The 26,831-nt window shown below is 27.2% G+C and overlaps 2 protein-coding genes and 1 long non-coding RNA gene across 9 annotated transcripts; all 3 read right to left on the bottom strand.

Moving 5' to 3' along the window:
- Nucleotides 1-3,479: 3,479 nt before the first annotated feature.
- Nucleotides 3,480-4,618, bottom strand: LOC124955257 (histone-lysine N-methyltransferase SETMAR-like). The gene is made up of 3 exons (XM_047509422.1): nucleotides 4,564-4,618; nucleotides 3,866-4,308; nucleotides 3,480-3,767 (listed from the first exon to the last, which is right to left on the bottom strand). The coding sequence occupies exons 1-3, from the start codon at nucleotides 4,616-4,618 to the stop codon at nucleotides 3,480-3,482; spliced, it is 786 nt and encodes a 261-aa protein (XP_047365378.1).
- Nucleotides 4,619-14,884: 10,266 nt separating this feature from the next.
- LOC124955128 (telomerase reverse transcriptase-like) lies at nucleotides 14,885-21,914 on the bottom strand. Of its 3 annotated transcripts, XM_047509078.1 has the most exons (12): nucleotides 21,646-21,913; nucleotides 19,005-19,057; nucleotides 18,828-18,884; nucleotides 18,573-18,745; nucleotides 17,953-18,503; nucleotides 17,542-17,864; nucleotides 17,265-17,467; nucleotides 16,741-16,997; nucleotides 16,474-16,667; nucleotides 16,162-16,392; nucleotides 15,816-16,075; nucleotides 14,885-15,736 (listed from the first exon to the last, which is right to left on the bottom strand). In XM_047509078.1, the coding sequence occupies exons 3-12, from the start codon at nucleotides 18,878-18,880 to the stop codon at nucleotides 15,555-15,557; spliced, it is 2,427 nt and encodes an 808-aa protein (XP_047365034.1). In that variant the 5' UTR covers nucleotides 18,881-18,884; nucleotides 19,005-19,057; nucleotides 21,646-21,913; the 3' UTR covers nucleotides 14,885-15,554. The 3 variants fall into 3 exon arrangements, with proteins under 3 accessions (XP_047365034.1, XP_047365033.1, XP_047365032.1); XM_047509077.1 differs by lacking the exon at nucleotides 19,005-19,057 and having other exon boundaries at nucleotides 17,953-18,500; nucleotides 21,646-21,914; XM_047509076.1 differs by lacking the exon at nucleotides 19,005-19,057.
- A 933-nt stretch (nucleotides 21,915-22,847) lies between these two features.
- On the bottom strand, nucleotides 22,848-25,961 carry LOC124955127. 5 transcript variants are annotated; one of them, XR_007102769.1, is made up of 10 exons: nucleotides 25,884-25,961; nucleotides 25,719-25,780; nucleotides 25,528-25,612; nucleotides 25,278-25,438; nucleotides 24,983-25,192; nucleotides 24,808-24,905; nucleotides 24,595-24,690; nucleotides 23,976-24,024; nucleotides 23,755-23,899; nucleotides 22,848-23,681 (listed from the first exon to the last, which is right to left on the bottom strand). It is a non-coding gene; the product is annotated as an uncharacterized LOC124955127 (long non-coding RNA). The 5 variants fall into 5 exon arrangements; XR_007102768.1 differs by having other exon boundaries at nucleotides 25,867-25,958; XR_007102770.1 differs by having other exon boundaries at nucleotides 23,755-23,826; nucleotides 23,889-23,899; nucleotides 25,719-25,901.
- Between the last annotated feature and the right edge of the window lie 870 nt (nucleotides 25,962-26,831).

Here is a 26,831-nt window from a genome sequence, read left to right as displayed (position 1 = left end):
TTGACTTTCTTGCAAGGATTAAGGTTACTATTTCCGACTTTAAAGAAAAGTAAAAAGTATATTTTTTATAGATAAATATATATTGTTATATATTTTTATATATATGTTATATATTTACAATACTTTTTAATTTTAGACGATAATACATAGATGTCACTCTGATATGCTATAAGAGCATATGTTATGTGCTGCTTCCGTTATAAACATATTCTTTATTATGGAAAGTGATAAGCATGTTATTGTATCGCAAAGCTAGTGAAAAGTAATAATGATTCTATTTTGATTAATAAGTACTGTCATTGATTATGGAAATAGTAGAATGTGATAGAATGGGATGAATAGAACAAGGTTGGTAAAGTAATATAAAACGAAAGAAAATATGTTTAAAATATGCACAGTATTAATGCCATCAAAATAAATTTTTGATTTAATTTGTAAGAGTATTAATGAAGTAATATTACAAGTGTGTATAAGGAATAAGTTAAATTGTTACAAAGATTTAAATTTCCTTCTGATGAAAGAATAAATAAATCATTTATTTTGCACTTTTAGTAAAAAAGTATTATATAATTCAATTTTTCTTTTTACGATACGTTAATTTATCCAAAGTTTTCTATTTTCTTCTGTCTTGTTTTATTTTTAATCAAAATAAATTTCATTCATCCATATCAACTGAAAATTTCTTTAGTTAATGAGTTAATCAAAATACATTTAAGATTTATTTCTCTTTAGTGAACCCTTTATGTAAATAGCCAATTAATCTACACGTTTATGAATACTTTACTTTTTACAGAAAGGCAAAAGAACAACTTATTAATTGATTAACATCATTTACAAATCTAAAATCTCAGCTTGAAATGTATCGTCATTTGTAATATATAACATTTTTTTGAAAAAATATATTATATTTGTATTAATTCCAGATTGAAGTGCATTGATTAATCCAATCCATTTTTTAATCATTTATATTGTACATATCTCCTATATTGTGTCTGCAAAAATCATTAATTAGGAAGTTATATAAATAGATTATTATATAAATAAATTGTTTATATAGATAGATTTATTAAAATTAGATAAGTGTAGAGTTACAAGATGATCGTAATTTTTCCTTGAGACTGACCTTTTTAATTGTTAACCGAAGACAGACTTTTTCTACTTAGTTTCACTCATCACTCGGTCGGGATTTTTGCAAGATGTTCCAGAATGTTGAAATTATATGCTTATTCAGTGACATGTGTCGTCAAAGTCACTTTTAAAGTGCTATTTATCAGAAATGCTGTGCTTTGTACATGACACGATACTGTTATATTTGATACCTTTTCATAGTCCGTTCAATAATAATAATTGATTAATTTTGTGATTACATTTATATATATACATATGTATATACACACACACACAATATATATATATTCACATATATAGTACTTTATTACATTATTACTAAAAAATTGATATTATTCGAAATACATAATGGAAAATAAAACATAATTAAGTAATTGATTTATAAGTACAATATGGTTTATGTATTATTATTATCGTTATTTATATATTTTACATTATATTAATAAGATAACACATTATATAAAACATATGTCGAGTTTTAAAGCAATTAAATTATCTATATCTATATATCTATAATGTATAATGTATTATTATACATTATCTTCAACCGGTAGACATAATAGTTCTAGTACAACCACACGAAAAATTTAAGAAGACTTATTTTTTTGCAAAATATTATTAATAAGTTTTTGATATAATATTCATGAATATTATCGTTTATATCATATTTGAAGTTTATCTCATTTATCTCATTGAATATAATTTGACAGTTTATGGATCAACATCAAAGACTAATTATATATATTGTTGAAACTTTTCATAATGTTATGAGACAAAAACGTAATACTATTTATCGTAATAGTATAATATTAAATATTAATTTGATTTTATTTTATAAATTATATAAATTTAATTATTATTTAAAATTAAATATAAAATTATAATTGGCTATTTAATGCCAGTACTGACAGTCTATTGCTTATATTACATGCAAATATATTTATATTGATAAAATATTTTCATTTATATTGTTATTTATTTCTTTTCTTTTTTTATAATTTATGTTATGTTTAATGCATTAGATTTTCTTTTTTTCTTTTGGGACTATGTATTTCTTTATTTTAGTTGAACCATTTAGAATAAGGAATTTGCAATTAATTTCTTTTACAAAATTTGCCAAAGTGCCTTTGATAAGAAAATATATAATTTTTACATAATGAAGTTTTATATTTTTTGACCATGTTCTTAGATTATCTGAGGAAACTATAAGAGAATAGAAAAAGTTAAGAATAACTTTAATGCTGGTCTGCACTTTATTTTAAACTTATATAATTATTATATTTCTTAAGATCGTTGTTTTATATATATAATAATTAATATATATAATAGCATTTGAATGCATAACATTATGCAATATTTTTAATTTGTAGATTATCAATCAAAGAATTGTTGCATTTGTTTTTACATGATGCCATTACTTACAAGTACGATATTATTAACATACAAGAAGATAAACATAATGCAATTTCTTATGCTTCTATTTTTTATTATTTAAATGTTATAGTTATAATTTATTAATTATTTATTAAGAATATATGTATGTGTGCGTGCGCGTACGTGTATGTACATATAGAATATTTTATAAAAAGAAAAAACGAGATTCTTTTAGATAATCTCCATGAAGAAATACATAAGTATTAAAAGTATTCGTAATTCTAATACTATATTATAGTAAATCTAATTAACCGTTACTATTTTGTTTTGTATATATTTAATATTTGATGAATTATAATGATGATATTATAGCTTCTAATTCTACCCTTTAAAACGTATGTACAACTTAATATCCTCATTTTTCTAATATATGTAAAAAAAAATTAATTACAATTAAAAATATATATCAACTGATATGTACATCTTGATTTCCATTATTATTATTATCCATAGCAGAAAATGTTACAAATAAAAATTGAATGACTCTGATGGTATTAGTTTTTTTTGTAGGTGGATGCATAAAGGTCATGTGAAGGTCAACTTTGTTTTTGAAAATAGGATCATATATTTTTTAATATATTAGTTGATGTAGTTCGAAATTTTTTATAAAAAGTATTAAATATTAAAAAATAAAATTCAATACAAAAAAGTATTAAATATTAAAAAATAAGTATATATGTCGAAAAATCCTTAGTTTAAGAAATATTTTAATTTAAATATTGCTAAAAAGCTGCCGCTCTTTTATTACTATTCTTTCTATTGGGTCGTTCGGAAAGTCATTTCGTTTTTTTTTTTGTGAAAAAGAAAGAATTTTCGTATAATGAACAAATATTTTATTAAATTATATATTGGCCATTCTGATCCAATACCTTTTGCCATCTTTCTGGTAGTAGCATAATTTCACGCTCATAAAATTTTTAGTCTTTGCTGGCAAAAAACTGATCGAGGTGATTTTTGACCTTCTCATTTGAAGTGAAGGTTTCACCGTCTAAAAAATTTTGCAGTGACCAGAACAAATAATAATCCGAAGCTGTCAGATCTGGAGAATATGGTGGATGTGGCATTGTATCCCATTCAAGCTGTAAAAGCTTTTGGCGAGAGACCAAACTTGTATGAGGTCGCGCATTATCTTGGTAGAACACTATACTTTTTCTGTTGATTAATTCTGGCCTTTTCTGTTGAAGTGCATCATTCAGTTTATCCAGCTGATGACAGTAGACTTCCGAATTAATTGTTGTGTTATCCGGTAAAATCTCAAAAAAATAACGATTCCTTTAAAATCCCACCAAACAGACAGCATCACCTTTTTTTGATGGATATTGACTTTGGAAATGCTTTGAGCCGGTTCATCTTTTTTGGTCCATGATCTCTTGCGTTTGACATTGTTATATACAACCCATTTTTCGTCCCCAGTAATGATGCGCTTCAAAAATGGATCATTTTCGCGACGTTTGAGAAGCGAATCACAGACGTCAACGCGACGACACAAATTCCTCAACGTGAGAACATGGGGAACCCATATATCGAGCTTCGGGGTTAAACCCAGGCCTTTCAAGTGGTCATAAATAGTGGAATTTGATAAATTTAACTTTTCACCGATTTCAAGTGTTATTATTTGCCGATTTGCATCAACTAATGCCGTTATCGTGTCTTTATTAGCTGTAACTGGCTTTCCAGAACGTGGTGCATCTTCAACATCAAAATTGCCGGATCGAAATTTTGCAAACCAGTTCTGGCACTGGCGTACTGTCAACACATCTTCTCCATACACATATTAATTTTTTTTCTGTTAATTTTTTTCTGGCGTGAACAGCATTTTTACCTTTTCTATAGTAAAAAAGTAAAATATGACGAAAATGCTAGTTATTGCTCTTCATATTTAAAATCAAAAACTACTGCGTAGATCAATTGGACTTTTTCACACACAAACTTTGCTATATCAGCTCTCAAAACATATAATGATTATGCGGCTTAAGTGTGAAGTTAGGTTCAAAAAAATACAATTAAATCCTCTGTCGGGAAAAAACGAAATGACTTTCCAAACGACCCAATACATTTTAGTAATTATTGAACATTTGTATAACAGGGTTTCTTAGCAATATTGAAATTAAAATATTTTCTAAGCTAATGATTTTCCGGCATAAATATATTAATATATTTTTATAGAGAATACCAAGATGGATCGACTAATGCAGTAAAAATTGTATGATCTCTGCTATGTCTTATGATCGTAACAAGTATTACTCGAAGGGAATTGGAGATTTTTCGAAATTAAACTTGTAATTTGATATAAAGAGATAAATACTTTTATTTATACGTATGAGTATTGATAATGAGATGTATAAGTTTGGTAAGTTAATTCATTCTACTCGGGATTATTACTTATTCATTATTGAAGGGTACACAAATGGAAGTAGTGGGATCTGTAATCTTACGGAATTTTTGTAATTTTTTATATTTATAACACGTGAAGATCTTCACACGGATTTTAATTTGTTGCAACAGTAACATGGACTTCTCAGGCATTATCGAAAAGTTGATTTGGAATAATGCCGAGTAATATAATGTATAATAGTATATGAGGAGTAAGTTTTAATACTTTAATGTCATCTTTCTTAAATAAAAACTAGAACAATTAAAAAATAGGGAAAAATCGCTTTTTTTATATATAAAATTTGACAAATAAAAGTTAAATAATTTTTAAATATTTTTGAAATACTTGAAGTTGTATATTTGCAAATCTTTTTGAAACATGCGTAGAATACGATGAAACTTTGTCACCATATTATTACATTTATTTCGAGTATCGATTATTTTGTTTGCGAAGATTAATTGACACCCGCGTGTAATTGAAAGAAAAGTAACTTTATTTACACTAAAATAATCAGTTTTTATTGAAAATATCATTTTAGTAATTACGGTCGAAGGTTAATTAGTTCTTTATTAAAAAATTATAACATGCCACAGGCACTACGTAATTTAAAAAATTTGTTTCGCCGAAATAAAATATATTTAACTTTTACTTATTATATTATTAATTAAACACTAATTTTAAACTTCGGTTCTATCATTTGTTCTAAACATTTGTTCTAATTTTTCTATTGTAGTTTTAATCTGATAACTGTTTCAGTCTCTTTATGTACTCCTCAGCCAGCTTCCTGAAACTTCTTCGTGCTAGCAGTGTTAATATTTTGATAACGAGATGCATGACTCTGTGGAATGTGGAGCATTCTAAGCCTATAATCGTTGGATTGCAGATACAAATTTCAGTCAGTACAATTTTTTTTCATTTTTTTGTTTTTTATTCATTTTAATACTTAGATCGTTTCCATATGTCAAATTTATCAGATTTATATTAATTAACAGATATTTATCATTTTTTATATAAAAATGCGTCTTTTTATTTTTATTACCTCTTGAAAAAAATGTCGAATTTTTTATTGAAAACGGTAATTCCATAAAATATGGATACTTTAAGAACGTTTAATGTGGAATCATACAGACTAGTTGAAGCGATGATTAATTACTTAGATATTTGTCTGTATTATTTGGATCTTTGGTATGTATACTTCTATTGTATACATCTAATGTATACAATAGAAAATGGAATATATAATAATTAAATATGATATATTATTATTTACTTGATTTACTCATAATTTCTGGAACTAAAATATATTCCTTTTTTATCCGACATCTTTGACATACAAATTCAAAAAATTTTATTTATTTTAAATATTTATGTTTAAAAATTATTTTAAGAATATACATTTTTTATAAAAAAAAGATAAATACTTGTTAATTAACGTAGATCTGATAAATTTGACATTTGAAAATGATAATGATTAAATTAAAAAGGAGTAAACATTTATGAATAAAAAAATTAAATAATAAAAAGAAAAAATAGCGCAGGATTTAAACAAACGATCCCACAATTATTAGTCTTTTTTCTTTTTTTTTAATTTTACTTCTAAATAATTAAACAATATAATATGTGAATTTATACAGTAAACTATATAGTTTACTTATACAGTAAACCCACTTAACTTAAATTATCAATGTCATATTGTAGCATTTGCTAAGTCTTCTAAGCTTAATCTGCTGTTATAATTATTCATTTGATAGAAATAATTGGTCATTCAATAAAAATAACGTTTTTATATTCACAAATTATTAAGTTTTTCAAAATGTCCCTGGTTTGTGTGCCATTGGCGTATCTCATATGACTCTAATATGGGAGTAATAACGAGGAATTATTGGGTAGCAACCCTATTCTAGAATATGTAAATATATATGTTTTAATTTATTAGATTGTACAGGTTCTATTCCATTACACATTATTATTACATCATTGTAAGGCATGCATATACGATAACAATCAAAAAATATCAAGTAAGCGAAAGAATAATCTGCACATAAGGAATAGATGAAGAGGATTATATTGGGTTGTTCGGAAAGTAATTTCGTTTTTTCCCGACAGAGGATTTAATTGTACTTTTTGCACTCAACTTCACACTTAAACCGCATAATCATTATATGTTTTGAGAGCTGATATAGCAAGGTGTGTGTGTGAAAAAGTCCAATTGATCTACGCAGTAGTTTTTGATTGGTGCCCTTTTAAATATGGAAAGCAATAAGCAGCATTTTCGTCACCTTTTACTTTTTTACTATAGAAAAGGTAAAAATGCTGTTCAAGCCAGAAAGAAATTAACCGATGTGTATGAAGAAGATGTGTTAACAGTACGTCAATGCCAGAACTGGTTTGCAAAATTTCGATCCGGCAATTTTGATGTTGAAGATGCACCACGTTCTGGAAGGCTGGTTGAAGCTAATAAAGACACGATAAAGGCATTAGATTAAGGCATCTAGTCGCTAGGCGCGTTTCTGTGCATGCGCATCACTTGCACGCGTCCCTTGCAGGAGTCGTTGTCGCGCGTTTTCCTGTCGTCAAGAGCGATAAGCCATTGCGTTATGCTATTCCTGCATGTACTTCCTTGGTCAGCTTTATCTCTGCACGTGTAGCTCTTTGGCACGCTCCGTTGCCAAGGGTGGAAGAGGCATGACGCATCTACATTCCTGCATGTACTTTTTGTTCTTCTTTGTCTTCTCGTATTTCTTTACTACGTGTCTTATAGATAGTTCTAAATTATTTATTAACTATAAGCTGGAAATGATTATTCTTATGGGAAAAATAGAGGAAAAACAAATGAAAAGTGGTAAATGTACCATTGCTCTACATTGCACACGTATTTGTGCCTATAAGGGTTTCTCTTCTTTGAAGTGTCTCATAGTTTCTGGTTGACCTATACACGAAGACGTGACACTTGATACATTTTATATAGTTTCTATATAGATATATAAATATAAATTCTATACTTTTTCTAATCTTCATATTTAAATAATTCATCCTGTATATTCTAGTAAACTTTTTCTTTTTATTTAATGAATGAATATACAAAATTGATTAGTCCAAGGTACTTTATGTATTTTTATTTCATCTCTTATCATGTGCACATCAATTATATGTTTTAAGCTAAAGAATCCAGCAAGATCTAATAGGAATGCGGGAGTTACGTTGATTTATCAGCATATACACATATCGCCGTGAACGGTCTCTTACATTACTTAAATTTGTTATTAAAAGTCTGTAATTACGTTATTTCCTACAGTAATGATTATTTCTAATTTTCTCATGGTGAATAGAAATTCAAAGTTGATCATCACAAAGTACTTTTTGTATTTTTATTTAATCTTTTAATCAAAGTACTAATTATCAAAACTATTTTTAGTTTTCAGATAGTGACCTAGGTAAACCAAACCGAACTAGAAACGACTCGATTTGAATTGTATATAAACATTGAAATGATCGGTTTATATGAATTTTGATCGTATTGATTCAGCTCGAACAATTTTACGTTCAGAGAGAAAGAGAGAGAAAAAGAGAGAGAGAGAGAGAGAGAGAGAGAGAGAGAGAGAGAGAGAGAGAGAGAGAGAGAGAGAGAAATGAGCGATTAATACAAAATAAAACATGAGTTGATTTCCACACTACCTATGAAGTAGAACTCCAAGCGTTTTTTTTACGTGGTTGCCCCTGTAGGACTAGCCCACTCTATAAGACTTTGACTATTACTATTACTAATAATAATATGCTACTATTACTATTACTGATAATAATAATAATAATGTAATATAATATAATATAATATAATATAATATAATATAATATAATATAATATAATATAATATAATATAATATAATATAATATAATATAATATAATATAATATAATATAATATAATATAATATAATATAATATAATATAATATAATATAATATAATATAATAATAATAATAAAAATGTATTTAAATATTATTTATATACGTCTAGATATTATTTATTACATTTTATAATAGTAAAGATAATTAGCTTCAACTGATCGTAGGTAAGAAATTATGTGGAAACAAATGCATAACAATTATAAGATAGTAAGACAAAGAGAAACTATAGCGGATGAAAACAAAAGAAACGTTTCATACTTTTCTTAATATGTTTTATTAGATGGGCGGTCATGTGTCGAAATTATCAAGCACATAATTTGTTGAGAATTCACGCGTCAAACCACCACGTAAAATGAAATATTTTTCCTTCTTTGTTATCATAAATTACCGTCATTATATATATGATGTATATAATATAAGTATCTTCTGTTTCTTTTTCTTATTAGTATAGTTGTAGTAATAGTAATAATATGAAGTAAATTCCTGCAGAAACCATAATAAAATAAAACAAAAAAGCAGAAAAATCTCGTAGATAATGTCGAAACGAACTCGTGTTTTGATCTTTATTAAAAATAAAATATAATGTATATGTTCAATAATTATCAATTTTGAACAAATAATCGACAAATATATATACTTTAGATGCATTTGTCATTGAACAAAATTATACCGTTGCTGTGTCCTATCTAGCATAGATTACCGCGAAATTCATGTCAACAATCAGTAGAGGAAATAAATATTAGATATTGGATAGTAACACCTTAAATTATCCAAACAGGAAAAAAAGAAAATTAATTCATTATTTTCGTTTACATCGATATAATAAACAAAAACTATTGGAATACTTTTTAGCATCGAACTTACAGTTTCTGAATTACGAATCTAAAAGCTTATCAATGTACTAAACACTGCTTGTAAAAATCTTGTCTTTTCTAATATATAAAATTAAAAGAAACTACAAATTTTTTCAAAATTTAATAATATTTTAGAAACTTAGATCCCTTGATATAAACGATAGGACATGTATTTCCTTATTATTGCCATAGAATCATCTGACCAAAGCTCATTAAAATGATTGAGTAAGTATTCGTAGCTTCTCCGTACAAGCAAAACCTATCAGTAAAACCCATTTCTTTGCGTTCGGAAATGTTAAAAAAATTTAAGCATCAGCTATTTACGTACACAACAAAAAGCAATCGCTATTTCACGGCAATCGCTATTTCACGTATGTAAAACATACATTATTCAAGAGTATATTAGATTGGGGAAAAAGAAATCCATTATTTTTGCGTGAACTTCAAGACTTTATTTAACCCTTTAAGTGCTATGGGCGCACATATGCGTCTAGCGAAAGCTATCGATATAGACTGGACGTAAATACGCGCTCGGTAGATGCTACCAGTATGTACTGTGGACGCAAATACGCGCCTGGCAAAAATGATCAGTGTACTATGGTCAAATGTATATGTTCGGTAATTGTTTTTATTGCGCGAAAAAGTATTCAGTCCGTGGTGATCGTCAGCGCCAGTCGTGCGCCGTCCGTACGGACTGCATAGGCCACGAGTATTCAGCACTCAAAGGGTTAACATGTTTCACATTGTCCGATTTGGGTCAAATATGCACTGTTTTGTTCTATAATTTGTTGCCATTTTAAAGGTAGCTTCATAATGCCTCTCTCATAGAAGTCTTGATCCTTATTGGCGAAAAACTCTAGTAATCGTTTTTCATAATCTTTTCTTGATTCCGATTTTTTATCACTCAGGAATTTTTGCAATGCGAGAAAAAGATAATAATCGTTTGGTGCCAGGTCCAGACTATATGATGGATGCATTAAAACTTCCCAACCAAGCTTCCGGAGTTTCTGGGGAATCACTACAGACATGTATGGCCTGGCATTGTCCTTATGGAACACAACACTTCTTCTGTTGGCCAATTCTGGCCGTTTCTGGTCAATCATTAGCTTCAAACGGTCCAGTTGTTGACAGTAGAGATCCGAATTTAGTGCTTGGCCATATGGAAGCAACTCATAATAAATGATTCTTTTCCAGTACCACCAAATCCACAGCAGAACCTTCCTTGCCGTTAATCCTGGTTTGGCCATCGTTTGAGCTGCTTCACCGCGCTTTGACTACGATCGTTTTCGCACAAAATTGTCGTATGTGACCCATTTCTCATCCCCAGTCACCATCCGTTTAAGAAATGGATCGATTTCATTCCGTTTGGCCAAGGCTTCGCAGATGGAAATTCGATCCATCATGTTTTTTGGTGTTAATTGGTGTGGCACCCAAACACCGAGCTTCTATTTGAATCCAGCTTTGTGTAAATGGTTTAAAACTATTTTATGGTCGATCTTTAGCTCCTGGACGATGCTACGACTACTAACATGCCGGTCAACTTCGATTATTTCTGTGATTTTATCGACACTTTCGACGACGGGCCTGCCTGTACGAGGTGCATCTTTAACATCAAAAATATCTGAACGGAATCGACGAAACCAAAATTGCACTGTAATTAGCTGTTACAGTATCGGGATCATAAACACGATTCACAATTTCAGCCGCCTAGTTTGCATTTTCGCCTTTATCAAAGAAAAACTGTAAAATGTACCGAATTTTCTCTTTGTTGATTTCCACTTTTAACATCCTGTAACTCACAACTGAATGGACCAAACAAAAGCAGCAAAAGAATTTTTTTAGTGTGAAATGTTACCTTGACAACGAGCATAAATCTGAAATTGTTTGATCGATACTTTACTAAATAACGATCACTACAGCCATCTACCAAAAAAATAATAGATTTCTTTTTCCCCAACAATATATGAAAATCACGAGTTTCATCTCTTTTGCCGCAAATTTCGAGAGACGTCATAGTACTAAACTTTTTCTTCGCGAAAAATGTCGAAAACAGCATTTACCCCATCAAGGAGAACAGAAGTAATTCTCAACCAATTTTAATGAAGATTTTATTTTAAGGACGATGGTTTAATCTATGGCATCCTTACGGAATGACTGAAATTTAAAAAAAACTTTTTGTTTGTGCATAAACTATACTTGAAGAAATACCATTTTTTAACATGATTTTTTTTAAAGAAAATAAAGCTTTTTTAAAAATCCACAGAAAAGACACCATAGATAAAATCTTCGTCTTTAAAATGAGATCTTGTTCATTAAAATTGATCAAGAATTACGCTTGTTCTCATAGATGACGTAATCCATTAAAAAACCAGAGGTAATGAACAGTTTTATTGGGTTGGCAACTAAGTGATTGCGGAAAGTGTAAAGTCCATCTATCGACAAAATCCGCAATCACTTAGTTGCCAACCCAATAATAATCAGCAGAATTAATCACAAGATGCATGAAATGCTACGAGCCTAAATCAACGGGGATCGGTATTACAAGATATACCAAAGATCCTATTTGCTAATACCGACAACTGCTAGCACCCGAGAAATTTAAAAAAAAAAACTGCTCCTAGAAACTGGAAACAATCTCAATCGATCTGTCCAATTGGAATATATAAGAATCAAGAAATCGTTTAGTTAGATTCTAGATAAAAATTTTTAATCGACTGGAAAAAACGATGATTTTCGCGTTTCACAATCATCGACAGATTCGATAAGTAGAAATTTTGTTTGATTTGACTGAAATTTATTTCAATTGATCCAACGCGACTCGAGAGAATAACAAGAATCTACTGTTCTTGCTGTAACATCTTGTATCATAATTCACTTTTTGGTCAGGCCGTGAAATCTTTACCAGGAGTTGAACTTAAGAAACGTGAAGTTAATAACGAGTCACAGAATAGAGAGACACAGGTCGATAGGATGAAACAAATAGAGATCTGATAAATAAATAGGTTGGGAATGAATGAGGCAGCAGACAGGATATTAGAATAAAGATTTCAAGTTAGTTACCTTTTCTGTAAGTGGTATATAAGAGTGATTTTTCATCTCAATGAGTTAGTCGGATTAAGTAGAATTAGTAAGAGGATACGGATTGTTTAATTGATTGCAGATTTACTGACTTTTGAATGCAATCTAGTAAATTTTTATATGAAATGAGGAACATTTATTAACTGATTGTTAGTTTTACAAAATACAAAATTCGGACTTATTATTTAGTTATCGATTTTACAGAATACAGAATACGGAATTATTACTTAATTATCAGTTTCTAAGAATGCAAAATACGCATTTGTTGATTAATCATCGATTTCACCGAATGCAGAACATAGACTTTAGAACTAATCACCAATGTATTAGTTAATTAGTAATCTGTTTTACAGTATGACAAATACTAACTGATTTTTCAGATTTTTTTAATTAATTCCTTCTGACTTACCCCTCTATAGATCCTAGGTCACCACTTGCGGATCTTGCCAAGGATAAAAGATTTGTTTCCTACTGGATAATAATATTATCCCTACGATTCTAATAGGTCTAAAATTTAATAAGAAGTTTATTATATTACAAGGCGAAGTTCCAGTCACAAGATTCGATGAATTTGTTGAAGAAATGTATTTTTATAAGTAAAATTAAAATATTGAAGTATATAAAGATATTGAACTTTTGTTTATATCTCCGAAGGTATTAAATAAGCGCATGGGTTACCTAAGGTTAAAGGAATAGTAGAATGTTGATAACGACGCGATAGGATAACGAGAATTTGATCCGTAAATGCAGAAAGGCATCGATTTATTTCCTGTTCTAAATTTTAGGCAGGTCGGTTATTTTTTAAATATCCTCATAACGATGTGCAGATAAGCGAGATTTGTGTTATTCTTTTAATGATGTTACGTGCTAATGAAATTTATATGTACATATATACTTTTAGAATGAGTTCTAAGATTGAACATTTTCATTAATAAAACTTGAGCGTTTTTACATTTCCAACTTTTCCACAAAGGTTTCCAATGGAGTGTAATTGTTGACATAATTGATGCCTAAGTAAGAAAAAGGTATACTCGTCTATTATGGATGATTGCGAGTGCATCCTACAGTAGAATATCGTTCCATCTGTTTCAACATGTGTTTTATTCTTTTAGCGAGTTTTTTTCAGAGAATTGTAATAAATGCACATAGATTGTTTATTATTTGAATGTTCGATATTTTTCAATCTGCTACATCGAAGAATAAGAATGTAATCATTTTCAATGAAGCATCACCACAATCGTAACCTGCGAAGGCAATGACTGCTTTCATTAATTGTTAAAAATAATCAGCATAATTAACTATGCATGATTAATGATGCAATAAATACATATGAATATCGTAATAATTGTATTTCAATACGTCAAATGTATTGCTGAATTTAAAATTCACTAAGTGCCTTTTATCACGTATCTTCCTCACGATTTCTCCAAGAATCAACAAAAATATTGCATTCTTCCATTAATTTGTAGAAATGCGGTATATGTATTTTGTAAAGAACAAAGTTCGTATCTGAGCTTTGTGCCTTTTTCATTGCGACTTGTGAATCTAGATGCGGATGCATATTTGGACACAATTCTTCTTGGACAAAGTATTTGGACAAAAAATTCAATTTTGAAGACAAATATATAGATACACTGTCGATCGTGCAAGACCTAGTAGCTAAAGCAGAACCGCAATCTGCCACTCGTGTTCAATCGAAAATGAAATCGGCAATAATCTCTTTATAATCAAAATGAAGATTCAAAAATACAGTTGTTACAAATTTCACTAACCTTCTTTAATAGTAGACATAAAGTCTGGTCAGATTTCACAGCTAATTTAAATTTTTCATCCATGAAAATTGCTCTTTGGACGACTATAAAGCGTAGAATTACTTAATATTTTGGCTACAGGATTCATCAATTATCGAACTGTGCATCCAATTATTCTGTTGGGTGGACAATTTTGGTATGATACACAGAGATTGCTCAGTTTTTACTTTCGCTGAATCGCATTAGAAATTGCAGTTCATGACGAAATAGCACCAATAACTCCCGTATTATCGAATAACGCGAGTCTCTCCGCATTATTATACACATGTATTAATTAATATATAAATTTGCGACAAAAAACAAGATTTTATCAAATGTTTTATTAAAAATAATTAGTAAATACTTATATATATATACATATATTATAGTTTATATAACTATAAATCATATTCTACTTGATTGGAGTTTTTTCCGTCTTCTTTCGATGGATATCTAAAAAATTCTAAGTAATCAATTGATCTTCTGATATGTTAACAAATATATTTACAATCTGTTCCATAAGAGCGCGTTAGCGATGTATTTGACAACTGTTACCTACTGAGAGTGATTGTAATAATTTAAACATATAAAATCTTTTCCAATATATGTTTGCTAAAATTCTCTCAGATTTGTTTATGTCATGAAAAAGAACAGAGTTCTTCGAGTTGAATATTGAGTATGCAAAATGATTAATGTATGAATTAAACACAACTTTAATGAAAAACATATTTTAATATTAAGAATTCTAATAGATTGTATTCATCAAATATCACTACTTGTGTCACTATTTGTATTATGTTAAAAAATTGATAAAAATTATGTTGAGATAGTATCAAGCTATAATAATTAATAAAGCAGATTGAACCTATTATTAAATAAAAACGTATTAGTGTTTTAGATGTACATTTGATACATATAAAGTTTTTTATAAAAAAAAAAAAAAAAAAAACAAATGATATTTATGAAGAAATCGCCAATATGTTCTTGTGGGTTAGACCATATATTTTTTTCCGATGTATCTCCGCCGATTTTCCATTTCTTTTTCGATTAAATCAACAAATATCTTATATATAACTGCATCATTGGAAAATATTCGTTTGTATGCAGTCCACAATGATATAAAAATTTTTTGTCTCATTTTTTTTCCATTAAAATTACTTTTCTTTTGTATATCTGTTTAATATAAAAATATATGAAATAAACTTAAGAATCTGTATTTTCAATTCTCATGTAGTTGAACTTTTTAACGTACCTTCCGTACAATGATTTAAAATGGCTGTTACAATCTTTCTATTACTTATTTTAATAATAAGAAAAATCTTTTGATAATTTGTGTATAGTTTATGTGTATCACCAAATAGTTTTTGTATAAACATAAGAGCTCGCCATGCTTGCATAATAGATATTTGTTTTACAAAAACTGTTAAACGATGTATACACTTAGTTGGATCATATAATATAATTTTTGATAATCTAAGATATGAGTGATTAGTAATCCTTTGTTTGAACATCCTATGAATAATTATAAAAAGTTTAATTATTCAAAGTACTATGAAATACTTTTTAAGTATGTTTTAAAAGCTGTAAATAGTACTTACGTAGTAGCATCTTCGCATTTCTTATTTTTCATAGCAAGTGTAAACAAATGAGAAGGATGAGCATTTTTAAAATATGGTAAAGATTCCAAGCTATCACAATTTATTTTATATCCTAAGAATTTTATTTCATTCGTAGTATAATTATTTTTATGAGGCAAATTAGTCTGTATTTTGGATTGTTTGAAGCTGCAATTGTATTCAGGAAATCCTTTATTTATTGTTTCCATAAATCTATAAAAATATATAAATCGTATTATACGATATAGTAATCATAATATAGGATTGTTATTAACTATATTTAATTTTTCTTACTTCTCAGCAGATTCTCTATTTTCACTAATATACAATGTATCATCTACGTATCGAAATAATATGCCGGATTGCATGAATTCAGACATTCGCTGATGATATATGTAATTATAATATATATCAGAAAATACATTTGAAAGAATCGTACCCTGTAGAATACCTTTATTTAATAAATATTTTTTTTTCTTTATTTCTATCTAAAACAAAAAGAAAAAAATTATTAATTCTGGTATCATTACATATAAAGATGGACGATTTGTTATTACATACTTTTTGACCAAATATGCACTTATTTATATCGTCTAACAAATTCTGCTTCATTATATGAGTAATATGAGTTTTACTCATACTTATAGTCGTAGGAGCATGAATTGTTCCAATCGGTAGTGCTACATACAAATCAACAAAATATTGTTCAAATCTTAAATTTCCAGTTTTACTTTTAATAGGCAAAAATGCCATCCATTTTAGGCCTAATTTATTTGGAAGATTTTCGCACAAAATTTTGATTATATTATTTAATTTATCTGAAAAAAAAAAAATATATATATATATATAATAAATATATGGATAATCAGTATATATGTTACGGACTAAGTTATTAATACAGTCATTATGAATAATGACAAACAAAATCAAGTATTGTAATAAATTGTAATGTTAAGATTATGTCTTTTTAGAGTTTTCTATAATAAGTTTATTATAGTGCTCGATTTTATTTGTCTATATTTATAATACCTGTATTAATTATTTAGGCCATAACATATATAATAACTAGAAGATTACAATTGTACCTAATCGTATTGAACTAAAAGCATCATCTATGTCACAAGATACTAGCCACATTTTATTGCAATCATAATTATTTCTTTTATAAACAATAGCTTTATATTTATCTCGAAATTGTGACATTGATGACAACCCATAATGTGTAACGCACAGCTGTCTTAAGAATTTCAATAATATAGTCATATGATCTTCTTCTTTGCTAGTATAACTATAAGTTGTAAATTTACTTAATGATGTAAAATACAAAAATTACACAAATAAAAATAATCGATCCAAATATACCTAGTTTTCGCTATTGGTCTCAAACCAGAGTGTTTTAGAAAAAGCCTGAACTCGCTTTTTGGAGAAAGCCATTTGTTCTCAAAAACATTAATAAAAACTTTTTTGTTGATTCTATCTTTGACAAAATGTTTCCTTATAGTTTTCCATTTACCATTTTTAATGTACAACCTTTTGCCAATGGCAGCAGGATGTACTGTTACAAAAAAATTCCTATTAACAATTAATAATATATATTTGTTAATGAACCAATAAATTAATTTACTGATAATGAGCCACTTAACCGATTCCTCTTTAAAAGATTCCAACCACTCAATTTTGTCAATCTGAAACATAAAATATTTATATAATCTTCTAAGTATTTTATACATGGTTGAAACTATTAATATAGTTGAAATAATGAGGAAAGCTTACATTTAATCTATTAATGTATGATTTTAAATATATTGGTTGAAATCTTGCACTCTTAAGAATGCAATAAATCAGCTTGCGAATAACTTCTATGTTTTTGTAGGAACCAAATAATTCCAAAGGCACTACTTTAATTAAAATATTATTAAAAAAATAATTAATTTTTTTTATGTCTATTTCAATTTCATCAATTTGTTTCCATGACTGTGTTAATGTGCCATAATATCCTCTTGTATTTTTCTTTTCCAATATATTATTTAAATGAAAATTATATGAATAATTCTTATGCTTTTTTTGAAAATTTTTCAAAATAAACATTAACTGATTAGAATAATTCTGGTCGACTTCTGCATCATCAAATCTATTCACTTTTATCTTAATTATATCATTATATATGTCTCTAACAAATAGGGCTGTATCAAGAATACAATTGTTCGAAACAGGTTTAGTTGATATGAAATTAGATTTTTCTTTTAATACAACTTTTAAATTTATATTTCTAAGATAAGGATTATTTTCTTCTTTGATTTTTCTCTCATTACTTAAAGTTTCTTCTGAAAACAATAAAATATTATAATCGAATGAAATTTCAATGATACTGGAATTTATTCTCGATTTATTACTTTTTGATGGCAGTTTTGAAATACCAAACTGTGATGCCAAAAAATCAGAAAATAAGGGTTGTTCTTTTTCATCTTGTAAAATTCTTGAGCATTCCATAAGATCCGTACAATTATGCAATTTAATTGCACCACATTTTATTTTCTCAAGTATTAAGTTCTTGTTTTTACAATATCTGATTTGAAAGAAAAACGATATTATTAAAAAATTTGAAAATTTCTTAATTTTTGATTAAGTAAAAATATTATTTAACTAACGTTGCTACTTGTGATCCATAGAATTTTTCTAATTCATTCCAAATACATTCCATCTTTCTGAAAATACAATAGCATAGAACAAAGGTATAAAAAATTTAGATATTATATATAAAAACTTTTGCAAAAAAAAAGAAGACGAAAATCATTAATTACTTAATAATTAGCAATATTATTTACAAATATTATTCATCAATGTGACTGACGTAGTGGTAGATCGCCTGGTCTTCTCACTTGAAATGTGTACATTTTATAATTAATTTATATTCAATATCTATATAATATAATACAATGTATCTCCTTTAAATCAATCCTCTCGAATATCTGCATAATTGTTAATAATAAAAAAATCTTTTTTATATCATCGCAGATATTTGTTGTATTATTACAGATATTCAGGAATTGATTTAAATGGGATACTCTCTATATAAAATATCTATATTCAAATAAAATTAACCAATCTATAGGTTTAATTGAAAAAAGTAATTCAGAGATCGATAAACCAACGTGAATACGTAAAACTTAGAGGACCACAGATTATAATAAAGAAAGAACGTTCTACCTAACGTCCGCAAGAAAAGAAACAAAAGAAGAAGAAAAAGTATCGTATAATCGATTCTTACCAATTAAAAAATAGAATTTATCACGTCGTAGAACAAAAGAAAATAATATTTAAAAGATTTTTGACTTTGATATTCACTATTGGTTTAATAGTTAAAGATCGCAAAGCGAGATAATAATTATTGATGGAAAAACTTCGAAAATTTAGTTGAGAAAAAAAAAGAGTTAAGAAAAATTATAAAAATTTTTAACGATCGATTACATCGCAAAAATAATTTATATAAATATGAGTTTTTTAATCCTATTCGCGCTTTTTAAACTTTATCTACATTAAATTTGACAATTAAAAAAAAAAAAATTGATTTTGAATTTATATCAGCCATCGCTGATATGTCTTTGATAATATCAAATTTATTAAAGTAAAAACTCAATTATCAATTATTTCGAAGTTCAATGAAATTTCATATTCTGTTACGTTCTAAGAACATTCAACTTTTTAATGCCATATATATATTTTTCTTATTCAGATTAGTGATACAAGTGCTGTTTAAAATGTCAAACTAAATTTACTTAAATGTTTTTAAAATAGCACCTAATTAATTACAAGAATGTTTATATTAAAAATTAACGAAACATTTGAACTAATTTTATTAAAATTGAAACTTTTGCAGAATGTGAAAAATGTTTCTTTTTTTATAATTTCAAACTAATTATAAGTCACTTTCATAGTTGACATTCATTTTATTAAAAATATATAGTTAAAAATTAATCGAATAAACAAATCGATTCTATTAAAATTTTACAAAATAATTTTGTGAGAGGTGAAAATGTTTTTGATATTTTATTTCAAAGCTAACAGTAATATAAGACGATAATCATTATGTTGAAACTGAAAATATAATGTATAGGTTATCATAGGAAAATAAAGGTCATGAAACTTATTATAAAACATTATTTGATAATAGAACTTACATATTTATTATTTATTGTATTTAATTTTATTATCAAAAATTTTATTGTCTTATTATCTAAAACATAACAGAATGATTTAATATGAAAATTCTGTAAGATTAAAAATTGATTAATTGCTTTTTTATTATATTATATATATATTATATTATTATCATACATACTATGAAAAACGAGCCCATTTAGATAAATTTAAGAAATAAATAAGGTTTTGTTTAGAAGAGAAAAAAGTACTTGGTTATATTACAGAATGTATCTATACATAATTTTGTACATCTTTATATCTATAGCCATATTGATATCAGATATTGATTGAGATTAAGTTCATATTTAACCAATAGATTAAATATATATATCACATTTTTAAACAGTTAATTCTGATACATAGTATATAGTTATACTAACTGTCTGATGTACGTACTATTTCATTTTGAAAAAACTTATTTGACTACTAATTTATAAAAAATGCATTTTCATAATTTTTGAACTAAGTGTTTCTAATATGCCTATATGAATAGTATAATATAAATATAATCCATATAAAGTCCAATATAAATCCAATCCATAGAAATTATTTTGTTGCTTTCTGATTTATGTACTCATTCTATATTATTTACAATTGTTATGATTTCTAATATCATTAATAATTCAAGATTAACAATTTTATATGAAAAATTTTTGTATAGACTATATGTTTATACAAAAATTGTACTTTTACATAGACATTTTAATATAAAGTAAAAGTTATGAAACTTTCAGACATCGCATTGTATTTACTATTTCAAAATAAATTTGTTTGATATAATATAGCATATGAGATTATAATATAATTTTATTTTATCATAATTTAAATCTATTTTTGAATAACCTGCAATGACAAAATCAAGTTTCTAATTTACATGCTGCATTATATATATATATATATATATATATATATATATATATTCACATAATATAGGACTTAATCTAATTTCATCAAATATTTTTTTGTTATAGAAAATAATTTTAATATGCATACAAAATGATAGCTTTAATGTTAATTGAATTATGCTTAAAGATTTATCAATTTAAAAATAATAATGAAATGAACTATATATCATTTCTTACATAAACATAGAAAATACTAATCTTCTTATGCTAATGTTTACTTTTATAATATGAAAGTTCCAAAAATTATGTTTTTCGTAGATGATTTTTATGATCAGAGTTTTAATTTGATAGCTCATTATTATTATGTCCTATTAATTTTAAACGTTTATTTAATAGGAAAAAATTGTATAGAACTTCTTACCTTGTGTTTCTAATGATTGTCATTTGGCATTACTCAATAACTTCCACAGCAAATGAAAATAAATTTCGCGGAAAAAGCATGATCATGGAAATTAAAATTCCACAATCCGTCAAAAACGATAAGCACATCATCAACAAAAAACATGTGGCTAAATTATATGGAAGCATTTACCAATCGATTAGAAGAATAAACCACAATTACCAACTGTTATATGTTTAAGAAATCTCTTTACCGACAGGTGGTAAATATAGTAATAATGATAAATACCTGTTTTTACCACCGTAAATTTAATCAGAACCACACAAAATAATAAATTATAAAGAGAATTAACCAACGAAGATGTTATACGATAGAAATATATCAAATCGTTTACTAATATTTGTAATTAAATATATTGTAGAACTCCTATATTATCACTTTTAAATATAAGTTATTAAATATAAGGATTTTAGATATAAAGATTTTAAATATAAATTACAAAAAATTATTTTTTATTTATAAGATATAAACTGTATTTGCATTAAAAAAATATCAATGGATAATTTTTAATCTTTTTCATTTTATGAATTATGTAACTATACAATTGTATACGTACTAATACGTAACTATACAATAAGTAATACGTATATTACTTATTTTACATAATATAAAGTTTAAGGTCGATTTACTTTATTATATTTGAACCGTTCTGCTCTATTACCTTATTTCATTTCTCAGGAAATCTCATTATGCCCTCTTTCCAAAATTGTTGAGACTTACTTGCAAAATATTCATCGAGGTGCGTTTTTATTTCGTTCTCGGATTTGTGACATTTATTACAGAGAGAAGTTTTTAACGAGAGAAACAAGTAATAATCGGATGGAGCAAGATTTGAGGAGTACAGAGGATGAGATAGAACGTCCCTATCAAATTGTAAGAGTTTCTGTCTTACGGCCAATGCAACAAGCGGTCTTACGTTGAATATGCTACTTTATGTCATGATGAAAAACGACACCTCGTCGGTTCACCAATTCTGGCCGTTTTTCAACTATAGCGGCTTTCAATTTATCGAGTTGATTGCAATATTTTGAAAAATTGATCATTTCACTTTGTGGAAGGAGTTTGTAGTACACTGCACCTTTCTAGTCCTACCAAATACACAAAAGAACTTCGGATGAAGTCCTGGTTTCGTAACAATTGAAGATCGATTTTCTTTAGACCAAGTGCGTTTTCGATGCATATTTTGATATAAAATCCAAATCTCGTCTCCAGTGACAAGCCTCTTTAAAAAAGGTTTTTTTCATGTTGCTGAAGAAGCAAATTGCATGTAGAGACGCGATTCATAAGGTCGGTCTCCGTCAGTTGGCGTGGAATCCAGACTTCATACCGATTCACATATCCCATCTTGATTAAATGATTATGTACCGTTATTCTGGGAATGTTAATGGCATCCACTATCTCGCGCACACTATATCGCGAATTTTCAACAAGCATACTCTTGATGATACACTTTTAAATCAAAATTGCCAGCTCTATATTTCTTAAACCAATTGCGGACGGTTCTAATAATTGTAGTACCACTCCCATAAACGGTGCAAATCTCGTCTGCAGTATCCTTTGCAGGACCTTTTTTAAAGTAATGAAGCATAACATGCCGCAAATACTTTTGTTGGCTATTCATATTGAACGACGTAGAAAAAGATTTTAAAGGAGACTTTGTCACCAATGAAATGTACTTTGAAAAAGCTGTGAGATGACTAAAATTGATGTCATAAACGAACAATAGATAAACCTACATGTTTACTAACATAGCCGGCTCGAGGTCATACATAGTGTGGCGCAGAAAAAACTTATGGGACACCCTAATATTATAATAATATAAAAGATATAGCTTATTTTTAATTGTCCGATTCTAATTATTTATTTCCATTTTGAACAGTTTCACTAGAAATGATTTGTTTCATTCATACTTTCGCTAATGCCAAGAATTTAAGATTTGATCTTTGGGATTCGTTTTTCGGAAATACAAAGTCGAATATTTCTTCCCATCCATCATTCTGAAATGATAAAAAAGATTAATGTTGTTTTAATTTAAATTCCTCCAAAACTATTTAATATTAATCTACATACTCCATCTTTTCCAACAATTCATCTTCTTCATTTAACGTAATGCATCATACCCACGTTTAAAAATTCTACAAACTAAAGTAATATTATCAATATTATCTTCCGATGGAAAATTAGCTAATTCAAATTTAGCATACCCTATCCAAACCTGTAATATAATGTATTAAAATATTTATAAATCGTTAAGTTTAATATATATATTCATATCACAAAATCAAACTTACTTTGACATGAAGAGTTCGTTCTAATAATCTCTCAAATAGTAGCCTAGCACTAAATATATGAAATATATCAAAATTTATATAGGATTTTCATAAAAGTACAGGCACATCCAATTTAAATAATAATAAAAATAATAGAGATATTAAATATGTTTTTGATATAAAATAAAAATAAAAGAAAAACAATATACAATTTTAATTATATTTAATTGCAATTTTTAGAAATATAACTTATCTTGTATGAGATACAGCTAGTTCATAAATAGCTCTAGCATGGTTAATGTCTCTTAATAAAGTTTTTATTTTTTACACTGTATAGGCATTATAATAAGTAAATAAATATAAGTAAGATGAAAAATAAGATAAATGTAACTATAGGAAAAGTAGTTTACTTTTATCTATGTTATGCAGTTTTTAGATCTAAATTCAAGGAATTTATCATATGGAATCCTGCATCTATTAAATTTTCTAAGTTGTATCTCTAAATCAATGTAATCACAGTACAATTTATTTTTGGGAGAAACACCAGTGCCATACTCTAAATTAAATGAAATTAAATATTTAAAAATACAATAATGCAAAACTTATAAATAAGAAAAAAATTGTTATAATGATAGCATACCAATGTTTTTCTCGTTACAGTCAAATTTTTTTGTCGTATTTTGAAATATGTATAAAACAGCCATATCTTAGAAAATGTATTTATGTGGAATAAGTTCTAAACAGGTTTAAAAAAATAAAAAAATAGAAAGTTATATCTTTATATGTAACAATAAAATATTATAAATATTATATCTTATTATATAACAATAATTTTATATAAAATAAACTGTACCTGTAAATTTGACATCTATCTATACCTTCCGTGTCAAGTTTTTCGTATAAAGCATAATTTATCCACAGATAGATATATCGTCTCCAATATTGCTTCTCCTGTACAAAATTTATTTTATGAAAAAAACTTCAAAGTATAACTTTAAAATTGTTAAAATGTAAGTATTTTAACTTACTTAGGAGGAACATTTGTTATAGCTCGTTTATATATTTCTCTTACAGTATTAGGATTTCCTTTGGATTCTACTAATCTCACATAATCGAATCAAGCATTATGATTTATTTGTCTATTACGCATTTCCATTTTAATATACCTCAACCATAATAATATTATGTAATATATAATATTACTGTGATCAAGATTTAAGGCACATTCATATATAGATCTAAAATAAATTGGACATATAAAACCTTGAAATATTTTTAATATAACTAATACTATAAAATTTACTACTTTTGTATACAAAGTACCTTGCTCTCTGTATTTGTTTTTGACTTTCATCTTATTCGGCATATTTTATTTAATTCGTTATAACCATACGATTCTTATGTATATTATTTTTATACATCTTTTGTTTTCGATGTTGATAATCAACCAACTCATGGGGATCTGATATATTTTGCTTAGATGGCTAAAAGGAAGTACATATAAATGAATTATTTTCTATGTTAAATTATTGATAGGTTTAACATCATATAAAGATTTTATCATTATTTTTACAGGAGGTAATATTTTCAAATTTCTCTCCTTTGTTTAATAGCTGTTCTGTTGTGATTTGAATTTCCGCAAGTACTTTATTTTTCACCTAAAAATGATTTAAATTGCGAATAAGTATTACAATTATAAATGGAGCTTATGGTATAATTTATAATTATAAAATAAAATATACTAATGTATAAAAATTATTTTACCTTAGCTACTTTGGGCATTTTTTATGATTTATTTATGGTGATGGTTAATCGAATCTGTTTTTCTATGTAACAAATAAAATTACAACAATTATTTTACCCAAATAAATAAAACTTTCTAAAGTTATTCTTTGATCTTGACAATACACACCGGCTATGATCACTTACAATATATTTAATAGTTAGATGAACATAGAATAGATTTTAAGAACTTACACTTCTAAAACTCACAATTATTTCTTTTTCGAGCACTAGATGGCGAAATTAGATCAGTCAACGTACTTCTTTTTTCAATATTGCGATTACAGCGCCAAAGTGCACATAATTGGAGCATCATAGTAGTATTATAAAATAAAATAAATTACAAATTTACTACCTTTGTTATTACCAGTAATTGAACTATTTGTTGAATTTAATGTTTTATGGCTGCTCATTATCTTTCACTTGAAGCAAAGTCTTACTTCGACGATAGGTATGGACAAAAATGAACTACAAATACAAATGGGGAATGTTGTTTCATCATGCGTCTATTGTATCGATGTATAAGCTACTATTGGCTATTTCCCTTTCACACGTACATAACAATAAGTTAAATACGATATCGATACGCATTTACTTCACGATAAATGTATACAAAATAATAAATATAATAGATATATATAAGAATTAGTATATAAATCTGTGACAAAAAATAGTAATTCGTCGAATATTTTCTTACAAATAATTAGTGAATAGATATATATCATATTATTTTAACACTATGCCGTCCGGCGACACCACAGTGGTGTCGTGCGCGAAATAGCGGCCAACAGCTGACGACACCACAGTGGAGTGTGCATAATATCACTTAGTGGCCGGCGACAGCACTTTAGTATCTTTTGCATTCTGTTGGTGTTTTGTTTAGGTAACAATAAGTTACATACGCCAACAAGTTTTTTGTTTTTATAAATACTTGTGCCCTTTAATCATGGCAGACGAAAAAGACGATACGATTATTTACGATGAATGCGCGGACGTTTTGTCTGACGTTCCGGATGACTTGGTCGATTGGGAAGAAGACAATGGATATCAAAAAAATGAAAGTGAAGCAGAATCGTCGGAAGATAGTGAAATACC

The sequence above is a fragment of the Vespa velutina genome, chromosome 17 (genome assembly GCF_912470025.1).
Source record: "Vespa velutina chromosome 17, iVesVel2.1, whole genome shotgun sequence".
Lineage (NCBI taxonomy): Eukaryota > Metazoa > Arthropoda > Insecta > Hymenoptera > Vespidae > Vespa > Vespa velutina.
Note: the sequence above shows the minus strand (reverse complement) of the source record. Positions and strands in the feature narration are given on the sequence as shown.